Source organism: Miscanthus floridulus, chromosome 11 (genome assembly GCF_019320115.1).
Source record: "Miscanthus floridulus cultivar M001 chromosome 11, ASM1932011v1, whole genome shotgun sequence".
Lineage (NCBI taxonomy): Eukaryota > Viridiplantae > Streptophyta > Magnoliopsida > Poales > Poaceae > Miscanthus > Miscanthus floridulus.
Genome location: NC_089590.1, coordinates 97,635,312 through 97,654,110, shown reverse-complemented (window position 1 = coordinate 97,654,110; position 18,799 = coordinate 97,635,312). Strand labels below are relative to the sequence as shown.

At 42.1% G+C, this 18,799-nt stretch overlaps 2 protein-coding genes across 5 annotated transcripts; one reads left to right on the top strand and one right to left on the bottom strand.

Annotated features, from left to right (window-relative positions):
• Positions 1–3,842: 3,842 nt before the first annotated feature.
• LOC136494134 (general transcription and DNA repair factor IIH subunit TFB2-like) lies at positions 3,843–11,880 on the bottom strand. Of its 4 annotated transcripts, none has more exons than XM_066490284.1 (17): positions 11,368–11,880; positions 10,843–10,946; positions 10,580–10,720; positions 10,338–10,505; positions 9,161–9,229; positions 8,451–8,544; positions 8,186–8,286; positions 7,097–7,142; positions 6,960–7,019; positions 6,799–6,867; positions 6,333–6,416; positions 6,178–6,261; positions 5,931–6,016; positions 4,876–4,966; positions 4,379–4,459; positions 4,225–4,299; positions 3,843–4,112 (listed from the first exon to the last, which is right to left on the bottom strand). In XM_066490284.1, the coding sequence occupies exons 3-17, from the start codon at positions 10,690–10,692 to the stop codon at positions 3,978–3,980; spliced, it is 1,356 nt and encodes a 451-aa protein (XP_066346381.1). In that variant the 5' UTR covers positions 10,693–10,720; positions 10,843–10,946; positions 11,368–11,880; the 3' UTR covers positions 3,843–3,977. The 4 variants fall into 4 exon arrangements, with proteins under 4 accessions (XP_066346381.1, XP_066346383.1, XP_066346379.1 ...); XM_066490286.1 differs by having other exon boundaries at positions 10,843–10,933; XM_066490282.1 differs by having other exon boundaries at positions 10,580–10,756; positions 11,368–11,877.
• A 1,453-nt stretch (positions 11,881–13,333) lies between these two features.
• On the top strand, positions 13,334–16,671 carry LOC136494133 (tetraspanin-19-like). The gene is made up of 6 exons (XM_066490281.1): positions 13,334–13,805; positions 14,853–14,952; positions 15,372–15,452; positions 15,553–15,657; positions 16,115–16,309; positions 16,402–16,671. Exons 1-6 carry the CDS (start codon positions 13,639–13,641, stop codon positions 16,411–16,413), a joined length of 660 nt encoding a protein of 219 aa, XP_066346378.1. The 5' UTR covers positions 13,334–13,638; the 3' UTR covers positions 16,414–16,671.
• The last annotated feature ends 2,128 nt before the right edge of the window (positions 16,672–18,799 follow it).

The following is an 18,799-nucleotide window of genomic DNA, read 5'->3' as shown; positions in this document are numbered from 1 at the left end:
GATCACGATGAAGCTTAAATTATCCTTTTTGATCCATTGGAGCATTTTCTTGGCATTTGCCCAACATGAACCTTTCGTGACTTTTGTTGTAGAGTTCATCTAGATCATTTTGGCAAGGTTGCAAGGTTTGGTTGACATCTCATGTTCTCATTCACTTAATAGTGCAATTCAAGCACTTAGCAAAGTCATTCCAATAAGGATATAACTTATCATTTCATGTGACTTTTTGATTCCAAACTTCACGAAACTTTTCCATGGATCAATATAGATGGGTATTTATGTGAGACACATGAAGATATTCCAATAACACCACCTAAGCATATATCTTGAAAAGGGGTCTATAGGCGAGCAAAGGTGCAATATCCAAGTTTAGGTTGGGGCTCGTTTCCATAGGTTTGACCTTGACATCTCCAACACCACTTAACATGTCATGGTTGAGCTTAAACCCGTTGCTTAACTAGTGACAAACACCTGGGGTGTTACAGACTCCCCCAATCTCACCCAAATATGTGTCCCGTTCCTTCCGTTGCGCCCAATCACAGGAACGGTAGCTTTTCCGTTCCCTATACACCCCTGCTTTATTTTTTTATTGATTCCAAACATTTATTACACCCCTGCTTTTTTTATTGATTGCAAACATTTATTTTAAAAACAAGTTTTTATATGAGGTTTGGTTCGGTGTTTAATTTTTCTTTTGCCACCCTCAAAATTATCAAAGCTTGTAAAAATCCATCTAATTTTCTTTAGAGACCAATAAGAGATGATTTTTTAAAAATAGATTTAAATAAATTTAACATGAGTTATGACTTTTCTTTTCATCGATCTCAGAATAAATGTTACAGAAACACTCGGTCTTATCCTAATCCAAGCCGTCCTGTAGTAGTTCGAGTTCACCACTAAAACGAAAAGTAAGACATAGGGAAGGGTGAAACTATAACAAGACAAGATGCCAACTTCAAGGTCTAAACCAACGTCACTTCTTGCTATAAAAGAGACTCCCAGAGTCCCAGTCGCTTCACGCCTTCATCCATCTCTCCACACCCTCTCTCTCCCCCGTCTCTCTCTTGTCCGCTGGTAGTAGTTGTTTGGTTCGTCTAACTATACTCCCTGCTATATTGTACGTTCGGATGCTAATTAAAAAGGCTAAATATGAGCTAATTATAAAACTAATTACACAGATAGAGACTAATTTACGAGACGAATATACTATGCCTAATTAATTATGGTAGTTTATAGTGTAGTATATCATGTTGGATCACGCCTTCAACCATCTCTTCGCCCCTCTCTCCCACCGCACCTCTCTCCACCCCTCCCTCCCACCGCCACTCTTCCTGCTGGTAGTAGTTGTTAGTCTCTGTCACGTCGCACGTTTGGATGCTAATTAGGAAAATTAAATATGAGCTAATTATAAAATTAATTACACAAATAGAGACTAAATTACAAGACGAATCTATTAAGCTTAATTAATTATAGTAGTCTATATGGTAGATTGTCGGGGAACTTCTACGGTCCTTAGATTTAACATCGTATATAGTATTGTAGTATAGTCTTCAATCATCAGTGTTATCCTGCTAGTTACTATGCCTGAACGTGTGTGGATCGTCGAGAAACTTCTACAATCCTCCAATTCGAGGTTGAGACCAACATCACTTTTCTATAAAAACTTGCTTCACCATCTTAGTATCTCACCTTGCTTCTTCTTTCTCTTCCTCCAAAACCGCAGAGCCTGCTTTAGAGCATGAGAGGGGCCAAATATCCACCCATATGCAGTAATCTTCCTCCAAAACTCCAGAGCCTGCCAGCACAAGAGGGGTCAATCCCGCCACCGCTCCGTGCCGCCTGCCACGTGCGTACTTTTCTCGGCCGTGACGGAGACAGCGAGAGGCATTAACCGTGTGCTAGCTCCCACGGAAATGATGGTGTGGTACTGAAGCCGGACAGCGGCAGCGACGTGGTGCCGGACTCCAAGCCCCTTGCCGCTGGTGTCCTGTCACCGGCTGCTACCTTTGCTCCACTAGCAGCGGCTGGCACCGGGGAGGAGGTGTCGGGACCGGAGGGCGGCAATCCCATGTCGACAGCTCTGGTGGCGCCAGCCGAGTGTGAGCTGCAAGATGCTCGGGCGGATCGGCGCTCCTGTGTAAACAGTATGAGAGAGTACTAACACCTAACAGTACTTGAAATGGGTTATTCACATAGAGTAACAGGTAATTGTACTTGAGGTCATTTATGCACATTAGTAATCCCTCCGTCCAGAAAAGAATGCAATTCTAGCACAGTATCATAGTTTAGCATCCTAAGTTTGATCAATTATAGATAAAAAGTATTAATATTTATGATATCAAATAAATATTATTATATTAACTGCGAAATGTATTTTCATAATAAATTGTTTTAGAGCCATAACTAGAAATAGCTTTTACTTGAAATTTGGTCAAACGTAAACCACTAATGCTGACACGTAACCCGAAGTTACATTTTTTTCTGGATGGAGGGGGTAGCATCCTTAATCTCAAAGGCGGAGGGTAGTGGAGGCTAAACTAGGCCTCCGCCCCCCTTGTTTGACAAAAGTTTAATAGCCTATAGACCTATAGTAGCTGAACTGTATATATCTACAATATGTCACTATGATTTGATACTTAAATGAAAAATTTGGCCCCCTCTTGCTGGTGAGCCATGCTCCGCCACTGCTTAATCTGTTTTGATCGCATCCTTAATCTGTTGAACTGTTAATGTTTTGATCGATGTATTGGTCATGCAGTACTAATAGCATCCTTAATCTGTTGAACTGTTCATGTTTTGATCGATCTATTGGTCATGCAGTACTAGTAGCTAGCATCCTTGATCTGTTGAACTGGATCTATGGTTTAAGTGTCTACGTTTACATATCTGCATCTATTTCTTGAAGGGGAACTAATGAAGTGGTGTTGATTCCACCTTGATACATGTATGCAATGGCCTACGAGATACTTTATTTGGTTATTCATTCTCAACAATACATGTTGCAGTGGCCTACGAGATACTTTATTTTACGGTGGCAGCTCGGGACACAAGCCGGCAGCAGCGAGCAGCCTGGTAGAACCTAGGAGCCGTTAGTTTCGACGTTTTCACCCCGTGAGCGTGACCCGTTCACAGCGTAAATGGGTAACGTAAGTTTCTGTTTGGGATGTCCAGCCCTAACGTATTAGGGCGTGAATCGATCCGGCCCCTGTCACGAACATGATGAGGAAGACTATGAAGACGTCCAGGCGTGGCTCGATGAGTGTGTTGTTTCCCTGATTAGCAGGCTGGTTGTGTGGGCTTGGCCCAGATAGGAGTAGGGGCTCGACCCAGTGGTGTAAGCCAGTGACCGGCTGAATAAATAACCGTTGTAAGAATTGACTCGGTATCGAATAACAGAAACCCAAACTATTCCCCAACTTCCTCCGTTCCAATTCCCGCTCTCTTCTTGCTGATTCCGACCCCGGATTCCCCTTTCCCTGTCCGGTTCCTTTCAAGCAGCCTGTTCGCTTGCTGATTTTAGCCAGGACTTATCAGTCAGCAACAGTGTTTTTCTCTCACAATAAAAACCAGCACCGACCGGACTTATCAGGAAAAAAAAAAAAAACAACCAGCGAACAGAGCAACCGTGACATGTTCCCACCCCCCACCGAGCAGCAACCGTGACATGTTCCCACCCCCCACCGAGCGGTAACTGCTCCCGTCAATTTATCACGCGTTGCTCTGCCAACCAAACAAAAAGCCTGTATCCCTTCCGCTGCAACGATTGGTGCGGGATTTGGTTGCATTACCGTTGGCGTTGCCAGCACCAGACCAAACAGCACCCTAGTCCTAAAATCAAAAGGTTAATCACAACACTACCGAAACGCTGTAATTGTTTGGTTGGTTTGGGAAATACGGTGATCCATCATCTTGTTCCTAACATTTTTGCTCGGTTTGAGGAATGGATCAGCACGGTCCATCAAGTACAAGGTCTTTTTTCATCTTTGCCTGCGGAGGAACTCCCTCATTTCAGGGTGAAACTCCCCTCGTACAACCAGTCTCATTCTCTTAGAGTCCTCCCAGAGCAAGTACCCATTATCCCTTGCATAATCACAGCATTGTTCAAACCATTCCTGCATGAGGAAGTAGAATTAAATACACTGCCAGTATACCAGAAAAATAAGGTAGTAGTATATGTTTGCCAGATACCCTTTGGGCAGATGCATGGTAAAGATATGTGTTTACCTTGCTAGGAAAATCTTCGTACAGATGTGATGGAATCATCTCAACCCTGTTGCGGTCAGTTTCCCACAGCCTAATCTGAATATATGAGCATCGAATTACTGATGTACTGTATAATAATAAAGCATAGTAAGTGTTGAATGGTCACGGTTCTTACCTGATCTGTGACATTCTCCGGGACTACGGGTATCTTGTCAGCAACACGAGGGTGAGCATTTTGTCTAAGAAATGAAATTATCTGAAAAACAAGAAGATAACCAGTCTTGTTAAAACAAGATGCAAGCTAGATCTTAAATGTACGACTGGTTTTACAGATACCCTACAACTGCCTTTTCAAGACAAGAAAAAGAATAGAAACTAAGCTGGTGGACAAAATCCGTTACTGAAACTCACACTATGTCTAACAAAGAAACTGTAAATTCTGATAGGTAATGCATAACGGATTTTAACATACTACCCACACTGTCTATGACTCGCCAGTTTGGTTGACAGTCTCCGCAATAAACCTATATGTGTCAATACTTTTAATAACAAATATACCTATACATTTTCCTCATTTCACATGAATACAATCTACCATACTTTGATGCATATAGTGGCCACAGTCACGTTTTAAGATTACAAGTAAACGGAGGTTGTATTACAGAGATGTACCTGCTCAGCAGTTATTCCATTCTCAAAAGCACCATAGATACTTTCTTTTGTAACAGCTCCTACGATGAGGTTTGGAAGTTGATACTCCACCCTTGAAAGAAAACACAAAGTGAACACTGAATACTTTTCTTTCAGAATAAATGAGCGCGTCAACAAAGATAAAAATATTGGCATCACACAAAGTAATATCACAGAACTAATCACGTCAAATTGCCAATATAATGAAACCTAAGAACAAATCCTGTCAACTAAACTCATTCAAAACCATGTTTTCAGTTTCAAATCTTGGAGTCTCTAATCAACCTCAGTAGTAGGATACAAAAGTCAATTTCACCTTGCCATGTTCGTTGCAAAGCTAGCACAAGGTGGCAAAGCACCATCTGGACACAATACAGTCAAAAGTGCACAGCTGACAACAATACTTTCAGATGCAGGTGGTTCAAACAGCAAGATCTGCAAGACACCCACAGTAACACAACTCCAAAGTGTTACCACCTCCAAGAAATGTCTACAGATGGCTTACTTAAGTAATTCAAGAGTTTGCCTAATTACACTAGAAGCTTAACCTATGCAGTCTAATTTATGAAAGCCAAAAAAAAAAATCTAAACAGGCATCTATCTGGAACTCACAACAGTGGTGACCACTGAGCAATCTAGTAGTAATGTCAGATTAGGGCGTACCCAGTGCAGAGAGCTCCCGCTGGTGTCAGTGGCAAGCCTTACCCTCGCCTGTGCAATGCGATGAGACCGCGACTCGAACCCGGGACCTTCCGGTCACAGGCGGTAAGAATCTACCGCTTGCACCAGGCCCACCCTTCTAGTAATGTCAGATTAACTGAATTAAAATATACTGACATAACAGTCAGGTAATCGAACTTTGGTACAGAGCCCACAGAGTTATGACACATTAGTTGCCCTCTTTGCATGCGACATATAGCATGTAGCACATTAATAAACAGAAGAATGTAGTTCTCTGACAGGAGCTAGCGAGCTACATGCTGACTGCTACGATACCATAGCATTAATTAAAAAACAGTCATAAGATACTCATGTACCTTGAAAAAAGGCGTAGAATTTCACAGTGCAGTTTGGAAGTAGAGTATGCATACATTCGAAAGTTTGTCTCCACAACCACAAATCCCTGCGACAACAATACCAATATCAACTCTGAGATTAAACACACTACATGTTTTATAATCATGATCACTGCTTGCTTATAGGGGACAAGTTGTTTGAGGTTACAGAGAAGATTTGGAAAAACATAAATAATTGCAGAAGCAAGGAATGTAAATGTTATGCAACCTCTTTGTTAGATGACGAATCTGACAAGCTTGCTGAGAGATTAGTAGCCAGTTGGGTAGGAATGAACCAGCGATCCGTTCGACCCTGAAATTCAAAACTTGCTATTATCATCAGAAAGATGGTCGGGGCAAAAGAACAAAAGATAAAATTTCTACCTGCTGCTGTTTGACTAGTCCCAATTCTGCAAGATCCCTGATGGCAATCCTTTGGACATCAGTCAGAGTATTCAAGCTATAAGCCTGAAACATGCACAAAGCAGAAAGAATGCATGGCCATGAATTTCTCAACCAACATACCAGGCACAAACTTCGACGTAAGATGCAGGTTAATTTCATTTATTAGATGCAGACTGCAGTGCCTTTAAATTTTTTTCAAGTATTCTTAGTCAGACATGCAAGCTTGATGTTCCTACCATGTAAAATATCCTGGAATAGTTACAGCTTCTTCAAGATGCTCATCTGATATCACTTATGAGAACTTCATTTTTCCTATTCATGCATTGTGTTGCCAAAGGACAAGTTGCTATGAATATAGGAGTTTTCACAGACATCACCATATTGGCAAGAAAATTGTGTACAGCTACTTGCTTAACATGATGTTCTGAAAGTAGTATCACTTTACCGCTCCCAATTTATGAAAGCTAAGTTCCAAGAGAAATGATATCAGCTCCGTAGGGTCCACTCCACGTTCCTATTCGATAACACAAATAATCAGCAAAAGAGTTTAACACAAAGTCACCAACGTAAATCAACAGAAATATTACAAGGATATGCCACCAATACCTCTGCAGATGAAATGTATTCTCTCATTATGTACCAAAGTTGTGCATTTGTTTCCATCAGCTGATAGCATAGAAAATATTAAGAGCCAAAGACGGAAATCTGTCGGTTAACGTATTAGCTGAGAACAGAGAACTAACAAGAAATTGGAAGCCATTCTCAGTTAACTTTGAAGCTTCACCATCCCTGCAAGCACACCAAATCAGGAAATCATATCATCAAAATTATCGCTTATATCAGTCGATCAAAAATATATAGCGAAGCTGGTCAACATACAGCAACAAATCAAAATATGATTTAAATGTTGTACATGGTTGGTGATATCAGACATGATTTACAAATATCTTGATTATTTTAACCAAAAAAAAACATTCAGCTGAACTGAATCATTTCTAGGATAATCAGTTAATCAACTAACAGCATTTGTTGTCAGCCCCCATCAACTTGAATTTACTACTCCCTCCTTTCCAAATTATAAGATGTTTTGGCTTTTTTAGATACATTGCTTTTACTGAGTATCTAGACATAGTGTATATCTATTTTTTTTTTAGATTCGAGGATGTCCAAGCATTTGAGAGTTTGAAGAAGAAATATGAAAAGAGTCAAGACAGAGCACAGACATGCGCTTAACTTCCAGCGCAAGAGGGATCTACCCAGATGCCAGACTGCGCTTGACCTCCAGCGCAAGAGGAAACTTAAGCAAAACAGAACAACAACAACAACAACAACAACAAAGCCTTTAAGTCCCAAACAAGTTGGGGTAGGCTAGAGTTGAAACCCATCAGAGCAATCAAGGTTCAGGCACGTGAATAGCTGTCTTCCAAGCACTCCTATCTAAGGCTTTCCTAGCCAGAACTTGCACCCAACAGTTTAATGAAGATAAGCGGACAGAAAAGAAGCCAAAAGCAGACAGCACCCCTTGAAAGAACAGGGCCGAAGACAACGCTAGCTTGATTAGTGTATATCTAAGTGCATAGCGAAAACTATGTATCTAAAAAAGCCAAAATGTCTTATAATTTGGAATGGAGGGAGTAGTTACTGCTTACTGTTTAGTGTATGTATTACCATGTAGAATTCTAGAGAATGCCACAGGATATATTATCCAACTGTACTACAAGAAATAAAGAGTTGCAGCAACTTGGCAATTCATTATTCTTCAAACAATATTTGACTATCACTAATTTATAAGAAACTAACCTAACTGTCAAGACAAGGGAACTAGATGGAACCTTGAACTCAGGAGACCACGCTGAAATGTCTTCATCATGGAGGAGCTAAAACTTGTCCCTTTTTCGACTTGAGATGAATTGATCAATTGCAACAAGAAGCACTATAATCCCAACACGAAATAGAAAAATGATATATATATATATAAATATAAGCCAACACAGGATTCAAAGAGGAAAACAAGAAGACGGTGAAGATACTATAAAGAAAAGTAAAAAACAGGGAGGCATTGTAAACACGTCCTGAGCTAAGCTTTGGCATTCTAACCTCCCATTGATCAAGAGCATAGGATTCCAGATCTGCTGGTGTGGGCAATCGACCAGTGACACTTAATGGTAAAGGTTCCCTTGGTAAACTTCCACTGCAATAAAAGTAAAAAGGAAAAGAAATGTAAAAGTCATATGATCAACTGATTAATGTGCTCCACAAATAGAACTCAGAACAAAAACATTAAATATCACCAGCTTGAGATATATCATGCTACATTATTTTCGTAGAATAAGAAGGTTGAACATCACCAGCTTGAGCTATGCCATGTTAGATTGTTTCTTTAAATAAACAAATAGTATGAACAGTATCACCATTACGCAACAATTTTCATTTCATGTACAAAATGGTACTTTCTACACTTCTTCAATACAATCATCTGTAGGAGTGAATTATTTTCTTCCTCAAAAAACACCATATGGGAAGAGTTTTTTTCCCAATTGATATTGATACAAGCAGGGCACAGGGTAGTTTTATAAGGCAGAATAATCATTCCGCACTTGGTATATAAATAACATAGAGACTGGGGAGCACATCAGTGATGCTGTGTTGCTGATGCCATCATAGCAGCTCCAAGTTTGAGAAAGGATGGCCCATGTGATTTTGAAACAAAGAAAAGAGTAGTTGAGAAAATCATAGAACAACAACAACAACAACAACAAAGCCTTTAGTCCCAAGCAAGTTGGGGTAGGCGGTTGAGAAAATCATACCCATCAACCAAATACTTCTGCATGTTTCCCTGGAACTTCTGATTCATCTTGTAGCTCACGTCCCGTCGTCTACATATGCATACCGAAACCATGAGAGCTAGGAAGTGATTAATTTATCATGCACCAGCAAGCTTGCAGTGCTAAGCACAGCAGTCAGTCATTGTAGCAGCAAAAGCTAATAATAAGTTACAGGATTCTCAAAGAAGTACACAATAAAGAGTCAATTGCTATGATTAATCAATCATTACAAATTCTCGCTTCTCCACCTTAAATAAAATAGTATGGATATTTCAAAAACAAGCAGTCAAACTAAGCCATGTGCCATGTATACAAGCGTACCATTCACCTTCACATGTTAGAAGTATATTTCACAAGACATTTTTTTTCAAGAAATACAAGACAATCTCTTTCAGCCAAAGTAAAGAAAAATGTAAATCTATAAGTGTGATTGCTCAACAACCCTAATCAGCACCCAATTTTTTGCATCCAAACTCCAAAGACATGGCCATCTCATGATGATAATTTAGCAACACAGCCATCAAATTTCCTGTGATTACTGGTTATTTCATCATGAACATGTAAAAGGTTGGCTGACTAAATAAATAAAGGAGGTGTCAAAACCTAATAGCTTGCTACAACCACACATGGTGTCAAACATGCACAGCTGATGTTAAGGCTAGTGGACTGGCACTGGCCAGAGCTATTAGTTCCGCAGCACAGCAGATTAGGATTATTTTGTTCAAGTTTGTTAGCAGATAAGATTAGTTACTATTTGTTACTTGCATGCCTAACAACCTACTAACAAGTAACAAATCGTATCCATGCAAGTAACTAATCTTATCTGCTAACATACTTGAACAAACTAATCCTAATCTGCTGTGCTGCGGAACTAATAGTCCTGGCCAGTCCCAGCCTACTAGCCATAACAGCTGAAATGCAAATTATTGCTTGCTCTGAACAACAAATGCATTACTGATTGCCATAGGGCAAAACAATTTTGGTAAAATTTTAGCATTGGTAACTGTTAAAAACTAAGCTCCCATGAATGCATAAAAAAGTTAACACTACTGAGATGAAATTGATTCATTAATAGCTGATCTACTCCAGGTCAGTTACAGTCTGCTGATACTTCAAGCTATAAATACCCAGAATTTCATGGAGATGGATGATTTCTTACCTGTCGCGCACTTCGACAAAGACCCTGAGTTGGAGAAGCTTATCAATGGCAACCTTGTGCTTGGAAGCATATTCATTTAGCACCCACTCTTCCATTGCTGCAGCGGTCACCGGTGCCAGCACATACAACATCTGCAGTGCATACTTCTTTGCCAGTGGGGGAAGTGACCTGTGAACTTAACTGAATCAAGATGAGGAAAGCAAGAACGAATAATGCACTACAAAAAATTGTGGATTCTGGACCTGAGTACCGCCTCACAGATAAAGGCTGAGTCATAGAGCATATCGAGCTTGCCCGCAGGAAGAGCAGCCACCATATCCATGAAGTTCCGTGCCACCACCATTACCTGCGGCATCTTCGAAGCGCTGGTGGAGAACAGAGGGCTGGGTTCCAAATCTTCGTTACTTCAAAATTGACTCCTTCGAAATTGCATACAACCAATAACTTTTTTTGCAAAAGAAATTAGGGTGGGGATGCTTTGCACAGCGGGTAGGGAAGGGTGTACCAGGAGGATGGTCGTCGCTGATGAAGTGCCCAAAAAAAGGGAGGCGCTGCTCACACCAGAGACAGAACCAGGATTTTGACCCAGGGTAGTCCTAGCAAAATTTACTGTATGCAGTTGAGTATAATCTAAATTCACAATTCGGTAATACGTATACGATACTTGTAAGAAATTCGGCATACAGACATGCGACTGTCAAAAGCACGATACACATTTAAAAGGTCCCGTTGGTATCTTAAATTCAACAAAATAAGTTACAGAACACGGTGTAAATAGTTCTAAGATAAAACGATCATTTACATGCTTCATGCCTCTACTATGTGACAACTATTGCAGTGTGTAGGTAAGCTGACACGAGATTAAGCCCAATATGAAGTGAACTAGAAACTGGCATGACATTGCAATGAATTTAACTCTCCACCGAATATGCTCAGTACTGCTCTATTTAAGAAATTGACAAAATAGCAACGTTATAGCAAGTAGCATGCCCATTGCCTAGTTAAAATGCCAAATATGTTCAGTGCTCACCACTGAATAAGACGAGACGAGAAGGTGCTACAGTCTGCAAAGGGATGTCCACAGCGGCTGAATCCCTAGAACGTCGGGCCGGGCAGAGCGGGGAGCGGGGCACGGCGGGCGACCGGGTCCCGGAGCAGGGGAGGAGGAGCAGAAGACGGGGCACAGCAGCACGGCGCACAGAGGAGCGGAGGATAGTGGGCGGTGGCGGCGCAAAGCGAGGCGAGGCGAGCCGCTAGTACGAAGCCAGCCTGCCAGAGTCAAGGCCTCGCGGTCGCGGGTGTTGAATCTCAGTCTCACGCCTGGGGAGGGCAGCGGTGGGACTGGGCAGGGCGGTGGCAGCGCTCGCGGCTGGGGAGGACGGCGGCGAGCGTCGTCGCGACTGGGGAGGGGAGCGACGGCGCGAGCGACGGGGGACTGGGGAGACGGGAGAGCGCGGGCCGTCGTGGCAACGGGGAAGGGAAAACCGGAAAACTTCCGGTGCGACCGGTCGGCACCCTGCCTTCCGCCGACAACAGAAGCGAGCAGCCCACGAGGAGAGTGCGGCGGCTCACGCGGAGGCAGCTTCGAGCGCCGGCCCACGTGAGGGAGCTTCGAGCGCGTAGCCACTCCACGCTGAGCCCAGTTCCAGGTATTGCGTTTTTCCTCATTTTTTCTATTTCCTTTTTCCTTTCCTTTTTTCTTTTATTTTTTATTTATATTTGTATTTTTACTTACTGATTTTTTTTTATTTTCTGATTTTTATTTTTATTTTACTTTAAATTTTCCACTGATGACGGCTCTCCTAGGCTTCCTTCGTCTGGGATCCCTGGGGAACTAGACATTTGCGTTGAAATCTCCATGAGAAACACGCGTGAGACTTGCTTTTGCCTAAGATTCATGCCATGTTTCCTATGTGACGATCGCCTAGCTTGAAACTTTACATCAGATGACTTTAAGATTCAGTCTCGTACTAGGTAAAAAGACATACCTCTACAAACACAACTTAATCAGCACTATTTCCCATGCTACGCACTCAACTCGCTAGAGAGAACATCTTGGGGTTAGGGCATGGCCAACGTAAACCAATAGAAGTAGTGATTCCAGTTTAAAGTTTTGCACCATGTCGACATGAAGTGTTGAGGCGTTCTAAACCCCCCAGCGCAACGTGCTATTGTCACTTTCCTCTTCTTCTTGTTTTGCCAACGCCCACCTCAACCATTGCCTCCCCCTTCTTAACAGGTGAAGCAATCGCAACTTTTGCTGGGAGCTATGATGGACCACCAAACCACTGTTCAAATTTATATGGACGATCCATGCTAATGTGGAGGTTGAGGTATGTGGACACGGTGTCGTGATGGGGATGCTCTTAAGCGCTCCTCTCCTTCAAAAACTTAGAGGGAGACCACCAAGAGTAAAAGGGCCATTTAAGTAATTCAAAGAGAGAGAAAAGGCGCACACGCACGCTAGATGAGAACGAAAATCTCGCATGAACGGTGCTGACTCGATCATTTTTGTTCACTCGAGTCACTGCGTCAAGTCTTTACCCATCATAACACATCATTGCCCATGTTAACGTCAAGCCATGGGCCGTGGCAGGAAGAATCTCCGGGTCTGTTCACTCAGTATTTTTCTCTCACAATAAAACAGATTCAGCCGGCTTATCAGCCAGCTTTAATACCTCCGTCCACGTCTAGGAATCAAACACACGATAACCTTAAAAAAAAATCATCAAACACACGATCAAAGCAAACGAAACACAAAGACATCCATCCTCCCGACACAAAGTATACAAGCAGAACCGTAGAAGACTACAAGTAGAACCCTATGCGGTGCCGGACGTGACGGCGAGGCGTCGACTATACCAGACCAAGCACCAACGTTTATTTACACCCGTCCCCGTCGGCCGTCGGAAACTCCCCACCCCCGCATTTTCTCCGCGTTTTGTCAAGGTCAACGTCACGCCTCGCCCGCCATCCTTTCCCACCCCACTCTCTCTCCCTCTCCCTCTCTTTCTCTGCAGTCTGCACGGCGGGGCTCCACTCATCCACCACCCCACGTCAAACCAAACCCGGCCGCGGAGAACGCTAGCTTCTAGCTACCCGCCCGGTCTCCGCTTCTCCCGCACGCGCAGGCTGCTGCTGCCTCCATCCTGCGACCGCCGCTTGCCCGCTTCGTTCGCGGAACAAAAAAGTGAGCCGGACCGACCGACGACCCAGCCGAGCCCACGACAGGGGGGCGCTGCTGGGCTGTCGGAGCCGCGCAGGTCTTGCTCCGGTCAGCCACGGCGGCATCGGCATCGGCATGGCGGGGCGCATGGTGCGGAGCTGCGTGCAGACGGCTCTCAAGGCGGCCAACTCCGTCGTGGGGCTCGCCGGCATGGCCGTCATCCTCTACGCGCTCTGGATGCTCCGCGCCTGGTACAGGGAGGTCGCCGACCTCCACCTCCACCAACGCCTCCCGGTCCCCTGGTCAGCAACCGCTTCTCCCTCCCTCCCTCCTCATCCTCCTCCTTCCTGCTTGTGGGCAGATCTCGGCCTCCGTTTCTGTCTCCGCTCGCGCGCGCGCTCTAGGAGTCATTAAGGTCTTAGATTTGCAGCTGTTGTTGCCCACAACTTCGCTGTTCTTGATTTCTTCTCCCAACCTGTCCTTCGCTTCGTGAAATGCGTTTGCTTTCAGGCCGAATTCGTAGCAAACTGTATTTACCGTACTGTTCCATCGGACCTTTTTCATTAGAATTAGACGTAGTTCCGCGACCAATCGACGATGCCGTGCAAGAATGAGAGATTTGAAGCGCTGGCGTACAACACGAAGCTACCCAGCCACCGCCGAAAGCGCTTTTTAATTCTCCCGTGGCAGTTAAAGGCTACTCGTTTCGGATGGGGTGATGGGCACGGCCTCGTCTCATCATGCCACTATCGCGGCAGATTTGGCTACAGTTAGTGACGCATGACAAGGAAGAAACCACTGTCCTATCCTTCTAGTGAACGCTAGTGCTATTCGGTGGGCACGGTGATCGGCTTCCGTGTTGCTGTTTTGGACTTGTGCTTTAGAGGGGATTTTAGGTGGCGGCTGTAACCTGCAATGTGGCGTCAGATCGGGACGCATGATGTGATGCAATGGACGGCCTAACTCAAAAATAGATCCGCAGTTAGTTGATTGGTGGGGCAAGAGCACTGATGAAGAATATACAAAGAATGACGATGCTGATGTTAAACAACCAAATAGTGAGCATGTTTAGCCGTCGCTTTCCTCATCCTAACACTGTAGTATTAATATTAATCAAATGGCTTTCCTCATCCTAACAACTGTAGTATTAATCAAATGAGCCAAGCGCCCATGCTTTTGCTGCCATTACGAATCTAAAATGTTAGTGCGGCTTGGAACCAATACTCTAAGAATAAGTAGTTAAATCTGATTTTTGAGCACCATGTTGAAAAATTATGCCTTTCAATATTTCAGAGTATATACTGTGGAACCGGTTGTTTTACTGAGAAAAAAAATTACCGGTCATGCAGGTTCATCTACACATTTCTTGGCCTGGGGATCTTTCTGTGCCTGCTGACTTGCTCTGGGCATATTGCTGCTGAATCTGCAAGTGGTCACTGCCTCTCTTGTGTATCCTTTTAGTCGGTAGGTACATGGAGTTCGATGTTGTTTCATATACCAGCCTCCATTGCTTGCGTTTGCTTGCCGATTGCCTATGTTGAATTGCTAGATACATGGAGTTACATGTTATCTGATAAACCATACCAGCTGCCATCACTTGGGTTTTGCTTGTTGACTACCCATAGTGAATCAGTGGTTAGAAGCTCCTGCTTGATTATCCAAGGTTTCCGGTTAGGTGCAGAAACTACACTTTTTTTCCTGGGCTATATAATTATCTGGACATAAGATGCCAAAACCCAAAAAGAACTGAATTGAGAGTGAGAGTGCAGGCCTCAAATTGCAGTTACATTCTTTTGAGTTCTATAATGTTTAGTGCAGTGCGACCTCACTATGATATTGGGTCTCTTTTTCCTTAACCCCACACGTAGTACATGGCCATCGTATTTGTGCTTATTATAATGGAAGGCGCAATCACTATGGATGTATTTCTGAATAGCAACTGGGAAGAGGTAAGGAGCTCAGCTGTGAACTTTGATACTTTATGATTTTTTCCTTATATCTGCTATTTTATGTCCTGACAGAGTATTTGATAATTCTCAAAACCTTCAGGATTTCCCCGCTGACCCATCAGGCAAGTTTGAGGATTTCAAGGACTTTGTGAGATCAAATTTTGAGATATGTGAATGGGTAGGCCTCTCAGTGGTGGCTGCTCAGGTTAGATTCTGCTGTATCTCCACTGCAGTAAAAGGCAATTGTTCATTATTGTAGAATTCTACCTTGCATATGACTAGTAAATGTTGTACAAGTTCTTGTGAATGGAGTTAGAAGACACTTGACACTAGTATGTGCAACTTAGTGTGGTGGGGTTTGAACATTCTGCCTTTGAAGAATGCTTAGAAACAAATCGCCTCTAGCATATGCTTTCTTAAGAATGTTAGAAACAACCAAACATGACTGGTGCAATGATTATACCTCATTTGTTTAAAATTGTTAATAATCATTTTTCTAAATGAAATCAGGTGCTGGCATCCTGTTTTGGGGGGATTCAAATTTTGATCGACATATGTTTCTGTCTAATTTGAGTAGCTGCATCATCAAAATTGTACTTTCTGAAGAAAAAACTAGACTTTTGAGCATGAGTGACCCTCTGTTAACATATTCAGTTTTTCAGGTGTTATCAATCATTCTGGGGATGGTACTCAGGACCCTTGGGCCTGACCGTGAGACTGACTATGACAGTGATGATGACACAACTGTACCTGCGAGGCTGCCTCTCTTGAGAAATCAGGCCCAACATGGTTCAGACTATGCTGAACCTAATACATCTCGTAGGAGTGATTCATGGAAATTGCGGATTTTAGACAAGGTAAGATGTTTCCCAACAGGGACTTCCGTTTGCAGCTTATTACATTCTAAATGTGCTCACCGTTAATAAAGCCTTGCGACCTTTCATTTCAGGTCAACAACTAAGATCTTATAATGATCTCATACAACAGACCCTTCAGGAAAGAGTTTTGCTCCTAGGGTTTCGGAAGGACGATAAGATTATACCCTTTTTTTCTTCTTGAGGAGAGATGATTAGCAGAAGCGATAGAATAATCCTTAGTTCTGAATGTCTACTTTGTTTCCTTTGGCAAAAGTTTAGCTTTGTCATATCAAATCTTTAATACCAAATAGGAATATTAAACATAGGCTAATTATAAAACTAATTACATATATTGAGGCTAATTGGTGATACGAATCTATTAACAGGGTGTTTGGATACAGGGACTAAAGTTAAGAGGTGTCTCATCGGATGTCACATGGGGTGCCGTATGGGGTATTCGGATACTGATGAAAAAATAAATTACAGAATTCGTCAGTAATCCGCGGGACAAATTTATAAAGTCTAATTAATCTGTCATTAGCACATGTTACTATAGCACACGTTGTCAAATCATAGACTAATTAGGCTTAAAAAATTTGTCTCATAAATTCATCTCAATCTATGTATTTAGTTTCGTAATTAGTCTATATTTAATACTCTATGTGTCAAACATCCGATGGGACAACGACTAAAGTTTAGGAGACGGAACCAAACACTCCCTAAGTCTAATTAGTCCATGAATTGACAGTAAATATTTGCTAATTATGGATTAATTAGGCTTAATAGATTCATCTCGCTAATTAGTCTACTCCTGTGCAATTAGTTTTATAGTTAGCTCATGTTTAGTCCTCCCAGTTAGCATCCGAACGTCTGATGTGACACGACTAAACTTTAGCTCCTGGATCCAGACACAACCAGGTGTTTGGTTCTCCCTTCTAAAATTTAGTTCCGGTCACATCAAATATTTTGACACTAATTTAGAGTATTAAACATAGACTAATTACAAAACTAATTGCATAGATTAAGATTAATTTACGAGACGAATCTATTAAGTCTAGTTAGTCCATGATTCGACAATGTGGTGCCATAATAAACATGTGCTAACGATGGATTAGTTAGGTTTAATAGATTCGTCTCGCGAATTAGTCACGGCTTCTGTAATTAGTTTTATAATTAGTATCAAACATCCGATGTGACACCTCATAAACTTTAGGCCTTGTTTAGTTGGCGAAAATTTTTGGAAAATGGTACTGTAGCACTTTCGTTGTTATTTGGTAATTAGTGTCCAATCATAATCTAATTAGGCTTAAAAGATTCGTCTCGTGAATTTCGTCTAAACTATGTAATTAGTTTTATTTTTTATTTATATTTAATGTTTTATGCATGCGTCCAAAGATTCGATGTGACGAGAAATCTTAAAAATTTTTGCAAAATTTTGAAAACTAAACAGCACCTTGGTCCCTACCGTGGACGGGGACGTTAGATTTCACCTGGAGGGCCAGGGATCATCAATCCACGCTGCTGCAGCAGTGCAAGGCTGAGAAGCATGAAACGGAACTTTAGTCCTTATTACATCGGATGGTTAGACAATAATTTAGAGTATTAAATATAGACTAATTATAAAACTAACGGTATAGTTTGAGACTAATTTATGAAACAAATCTATTAAATCTAATTAGTTTTTATGCTCCGTTCGCTTCGCTGAAACCGAAACACTGTTCTGACTAATTTGTTGTGAGAAAAACATAGTTATGGGTAAAAAAATAAGCTGAAAAAGACGAATTAGAAGAGAAACCAACGGTGCCTATTTTCAACAATGTGGTGCTCCAGTAACTAATCTGCTTGTCTGCTGTCAGATTTCCTATTTGCATCACCTGTCAATGCTGGAGGATGAAAAATGAAATAATATCTGAAATATGACATGTGACTGTGAGTACCTATTGTACCTAATGCTACGGCCTGCATAATTGCCATACTTGTTTGGTTGTGATGGTACGGCAAGTACGGTGCGCCTGCTAATTTATAGCCACCGGTTGCTCTCACCAGCCGCGATGCTTGCTCCATAAATATCGGGCAGCACGGTCAGAGTGTCAATAATAAAGCTGTTCTCTAGTGTTGTGTTTCTGTACTGTACCACGAATTACTTCAAGGAGATGCTCCATGCAGCACTCCGGGCCCTGATTAGTTGCACTTCATTTTGTAAAATTTTTCAAGATTCATTATCACATTGAATCTTTGGACGCATGCATGAAATATTAAATATAAATAAAAAATAAAATTAATTACACAGTTTAGACGAAATTTACGAGATGAATCTTTTAAGCCTAATTAGACTCTGATTGGATACTAATTATTAAATAACAACGAAAGTGCTACAATACTCTTTCGCTAAAAATTTCGCTAACTAAACACTACCCTGGTTGGCGCAGGACCAGTGATGTATAGTAGCAGATGATGTCTCAACCAAAAACCGTTGGGTCCATTCATATA

What these genes read in the sequence shown, in the direction of transcription:
- LOC136494134 (XM_066490284.1), bottom strand. Translation starts at nt 10,692, where the DNA reads ATGCCGCAGGTAATGGTGGTGGCACGGAACTTCATGGATATGGTGGCT. An exon ending in ATCTGTGAGGCGGTACTCAG is followed by an intron (nt 10,506 to 10,579) that starts GTCCAGAATCCA and finishes TTAAGTTCACAG; the next exon opens with GTCACTTCCCCCACTGGCAA. An exon ending in ATTCGTCATCTAACAAAGAG is followed by an intron (nt 6,017 to 6,177) that starts GTTGCATAACAT and finishes TTGTTGTCGCAG; the next exon opens with GGATTTGTGGTTGTGGAGAC.
- LOC136494133 (XM_066490281.1), top strand. Translation starts at nt 13,639, where the DNA reads ATGGCGGGGCGCATGGTGCGGAGCTGCGTGCAGACGGCTCTCAAGGCG. An exon ending in CAACGCCTCCCGGTCCCCTG is followed by an intron (nt 13,806 to 14,852) that starts GTCAGCAACCGC and finishes CCGGTCATGCAG; the next exon opens with GTTCATCTACACATTTCTTG. An exon ending in TCTCAGTGGTGGCTGCTCAG is followed by an intron (nt 15,658 to 16,114) that starts GTTAGATTCTGC and finishes TCAGTTTTTCAG; the next exon opens with GTGTTATCAATCATTCTGGG.